Here is a 4726-nt window from a genome sequence, read left to right on the forward strand (position 1 = left end):
GATCCTCCAAAAATAAAATTATCGAGACCGGGCCGTCCTTGGAAGACACAGTGGTTAAGAACCCCGGAGCTTAACCGTTGTGTGCTGGATTTGATTCCTGGTGCCGGCACCAGAACTAGAGATGTGGCCGGGACATACTCTAGGAATTGAGCTATAAGCTACTTCCAGACCCAAAATGCCGCCACAACCTTATGCTCCACATTGTCACATTTTCGTGGTAAAGTTTTATTACGTGAATTTAGCGGTATAGCGTGAAGATTTGCACGGAAGGATACAAAACAAAAAATTTTCTTATTAAAAAGAAAATAAGACCACAAATTTCATAACTGATACTCAATATTCAAAACTAATCCACCTCTTCTTTCATGAAGAGTAAAGTCCTCCCCTTATATAACAATAAAACCATAACAAAAGACAACCTCAACCTTACATACCAATAAAACTATAACAAGGTAACGCAAAGTAATCTCAATTAAAAGCATTGAAAAGAAAAGAAATTTCAAAGGAATTAGGATATCTAGCATTAAAGATTAACATAGTGCATAAATTGGTAAAAAGAATTTTTTTTTGATCAATCGACGGAGACTTTTATTAGTTTCCGTAGCTTACAAGAGTTTAATGATTACAATGAAAAAAGAAAGGGGGGAATAAAGGAGTGTTTTTTTATAACAAAGGACTTTTATTGAAAAGTATCCTATCCTGTTAAAAAGGTAGGGTAGCTTCTACGTCAAAATCACCCAGGTAATGCTCCTGGCCTACCTTGCAGAATTTGGAAGCTAGGAGGAAAAAGTAAGAAAAAGAGGAAGTAAAAGATATAAGTGTTAGTGGAAGAGAGAAAAGGTGATGAGAAAAGAGCTAGGAAAGTTTGGAAACAGAAATTAGCTTAATAAAGAAGGGGAAAGGAAAATATGTGAGTGGGAGGGATAAAAAGTTGTGTGCAAGGGTATTAAGATAGGTTGCTTATGTACATGAAATAATGAAGAGAAGGGAAAGATTGAGAAAGTAAAGGAAAGAAGAGAAAAAAAAAAAAGGGAAAGATATGGAAAACGATAGAGGGAGTGGTATTAATATACAGCGGTGAAGGGTTAGGTGCAGTTCTCAGGCCGGAGTTGGGACTGGGATATGATCTTCAGAGGTGTCCTGGGTGAAAATCACAGAATCATCTATGATGTTCACCCAGAAGGGGGGAATAAAGGGGGTTTTTTTTTCCTCTAAGGACGCGGGAACTTGCGTCCTGTGGTTTATTTAATATATATTACAAATGTGAGATGTGCTTCCGAACAAGCTTATTAAGTACTAGAAAAACATGGGATATAATTTAAAGAGTTCCGTGCTTGGAAATGTCGGATTAAGTGTTCTTGGCTTCCTCGAAATCGAAGGCTACTTCTTGGCTGTCATCGATCCGGATTAGCGAGCTCTTTCCCCATTTTTGCTTGAACCCTTCTTCGTCTTTTTTCCTCTGTGCCTGTATCCATTGTCCGTTGATTGCTATGATAAGATCTGACAAAAAGGTACACTTGAATGCGATGTCCTCGTGTTCTTGGTTGTCTGTTACAATTGCAATCCTGGACTTATGTATACTCCACACCATGATGTCGTGTAACAACATGGAGACTTGTCGATCTTTGCCCTGTGTCTCCTCGTGGAATCCGAAGAGTTTCTTGTACTTATGCTTGCTTGTCCAGGGCTTATCGAGGATCTTTTGATGGAGCCTGTTAAACCACCTCCACAGATCTCCAATTCTCGCACATTCAAAGAAGGCATGTTCTATCGTCTCTATCTCTTCTCGTCGACATCTCTTGCAGTTGGGGCTTGAGTGGTCGAAGTGTTGGGCAATTCTTGCTGTTATTAACTTACGTTGAAGGAGTCGCCATCGAAGGATCTTTTGCTTTGGTTCGCTTGGGCGTCTTGGCCAGCTCTTCCAGGCTCTTCTCCACGCTCCTTCATCTGAGGTAATGTGTGCCCATTCTCTAGTTACCGCAACTGGATCTGGTGATATCTGGTATAGTCTGCCGAACTTGATAGAGTAGAGCTTGATATTGACACCTGCTATTTTCAGGTTATGGGTGGGGAATATTCTCGAGTCTGTGAAGGCCGGCATCCTATAGGAGAGTGCTTCCCGAAGATTTAGGGCCAGGGTCAGCTGACCTAGTCGCCACATTGTGCTGAGCTTGATATAATGTTTGTAAAATCCTTCCTGGTGTTTGACGTGGATAAAACTCACCACGTAGTCCAGTGATCAGGATCGTAGAATGGCCTATATCTGTTGATATTCTGATAGTATATGAAGAAGTTACCCAGGAACGAGAGCCCATGTTGTTCTCCACGAGATTGCAGTGGTTGTCCTCTCTCGAGGGCGTATTTGTTCCTATTGATCGGTAGGGTCAAGACTTCCATTGGCGTAATTCTTCTGTCGATATCTAGCTGTCCTTCCAGCTTCCGCCACGCATGGTATATGCTTGGCCAGATGCCATCTCTTCTCATCAGCTTCTGTTTGCCGTAGTCGGTTGTGAGTATTCCTAGGCCTAACTGGTTCGGGACGTAGTGTTTCGTAAGAACATGGATGGCTAAGTGATACCATGGGGGCGGTATGCGTTCTCTTTGCGCATTGTGGATACTTTGGATCCAGGAAGCAAGAATGGCTGTATATTGGTGTTTTGGTTCAATTAATCCCAGACCAAAGCACTTTAGCTGTTCCAGGTGACTTCTCTCGATGTGCGAGCGGCGCCCTCCCCAGATGAATTGCTAGACTTTCCGGGAAATTCTATCAAAGAAGTCTTGTTTAATGGGAATAAGATAGGCTAAGTACTAGATCTTGGACAAAAGTCTAGAGTTGTTGGAGAACGACCAGGCATGATCTAAGTCTGAATAGTTGTTGTGTTACGACGGTTATTTCATACTTATACAAATATGTATAAGCAAGTATCTTATCGTCATTATTAGTTATCATCTCCTATTCTATCATATATATATAGGATGTGCTTTCTCTCTTTTGAATTCCCTTTTTGTGTGTGTTATTTTGTGTTATCCCTTCTATCTGTCTTCTTTCCTTTTATTAATATACTCTTAATAAGATCCAACAAGAGTTAACAAGCAAAACTTTTCCTGGGAGGGATATCGAGCGTGATTTCCAGGTTTTAGCTGTTTTCTCTAACTTCTCCAACAATTGTTTGTAGAATGACGTGGGCGGGGAATAAAGGGGTGGGGATAGTGGGAATAGCTAGAGGATTGTCGATATAGAACCTTATTATCCGACTGTTACGTGCAGAATTGAGAGATGTGGAGAATAGTAGCTAGAGTTACCCAAAAACTTCATTGTTTTCTTTATTCTTCTGTACTTTGTTCTTATATAGCAAAAAAGAGTTTCGATAAAGGATTTGGATGGATATATGCTAGTTGAATAAGGAGGATCGTCGCATAAAAAATAACGAAAATGCAGCTGATGCATGATAAAGATAAGCAGATGCATAACGAAGATAGCAATTGGTACTTGACAATCGATTAGATAGCTTCAATCCCGTTTTTCTTTTTGATCAATGCCGAGTCTTTATTGTATAGGAAGACTCTAAAATACAATTGTTACATTATTATAAGCAATAAAGTGAAAGGGAAGCCAAAGTTAAAGCTTTGTGTGATATCGTAGATCGAAATGATATGTTGGTCATATCGACTTTCAGCTCAAATAGGTAAGGGAATGGTGAAACTCAACTAACTGTGGATATCGAAGGATAACATGAGAGGTGGGGTGGGGAGTAAACAAATGGAAGCAGAGGATAGGGAGGGGATAATGTAGGGATTACTGCGTTATCCCAGTATCAGTGTCGCTCTGATCGCTCCTTCTCTAACCGCGCCCAGTTTGCACCACCTTCTTTGAAACTGTTCGATTTACCGGTTTTTTCGTGCTCGGATTAGTTCGGCTCCTATCACTTCCTCAATATCTAGTTTGGCCCGGTTGATGATTATTTCGGGTGAGGCTCGGGTGCTTTCGAAATGAGAGGCGATCCGATCTCGGTGGATTTGCCACAACACCGAGTCAAAAGTAATTCGGGCTACGTGTCTCGCTGTTCTCGAGGATTTCGTGAGGTCTCCCAGTATGAGGTTGCGAGCAGTCAGCACCGGAGTATTCTGGGGGCCTGTGATGGTGACGATACACCTCTCCCCCCATTGCCATACTGGTGTGAGTTCAGGACATTCGAAGAAAGTATGACGAATTGTGTCTCTCGAGGCGTTACATCGGGTGCACTTCGGATCGTGGCCAGGAAATGTCGAGTTAGTGATCACTCGTTCCACAAGAATCCGCCAGCGTAGTGCACGGTGTTTTGGGAGGGTGGGTCGTTTGTGGACGGAAGTCCAGATTTTCTTCCAATCCTCGGGTGTAGATCCAGCCTCTGGCCAGGATTGAGGCACCAATATGTTCGGCTCTAGAGAGCCGTTGCGCCGGAAGTGACGTCCTTGTCGGGTGGAGTATTCTACGACAGGCCTGCCGGCCAGGTGGCAGTGATAAAGTGGGAAACGAGGGTGAGGGTGTTGTTGCGGTATATCAGTACACTCCGTGACCTTTACAACTAAGCTCGGGGGTAAATTGAGGTAACGGAGCTCCCATCCAAGAGAACGGCTGCAGTATCGGCGGTGGCACGCGTTCCTTAGCTTTTCAGTAGGGAGCGCAGACCCTACAAAAACCCGCCTGGTGAAAACCGCTAGAAAACGTATAGGAGCATGTAGAAAA

General features: G+C 42.7%; 2 protein-coding genes across 2 annotated transcripts in view; both read right to left on the minus strand.

The window, feature by feature from the left end:
• Positions 1-1348: 1348 nt before the first annotated feature.
• On the minus strand, positions 1349-2855 carry VTP21DRAFT_8997 (uncharacterized protein; the record flags this gene model as incomplete). The annotated part of the gene is made up of 3 exons (XM_069399906.1): positions 1349-2165; positions 2225-2642; positions 2822-2855. The coding sequence occupies 3 exons, from the start codon at positions 2853-2855 to the stop codon at positions 1349-1351; spliced, it is 1269 nt and encodes a 422-aa protein (XP_069245634.1).
• Positions 2856-3885: 1030 nt separating this feature from the next.
• Positions 3886-4726, minus strand: part of VTP21DRAFT_8998 (uncharacterized protein) — a gene marked incomplete at both ends in the record, with an annotated part of 4338 nt that continues 3497 nt past the window's right edge. Inside the window, one exon of the mRNA XM_069399907.1 lies at positions 3886-4697. Coding sequence (XP_069245635.1) covers positions 3886-4697 — 812 coding nt within the window. The remainder of the gene's footprint in view (positions 4698-4726) is intronic.

This window comes from Calcarisporiella thermophila (assembly GCF_041956535.1).
Source record: "Calcarisporiella thermophila strain CBS 279.70 unplaced genomic scaffold VTP21scaffold_44, whole genome shotgun sequence".
Classification (NCBI taxonomy): Eukaryota; Fungi; Calcarisporiellomycota; class Calcarisporiellomycetes; order Calcarisporiellales; family Calcarisporiellaceae; genus Calcarisporiella; species Calcarisporiella thermophila.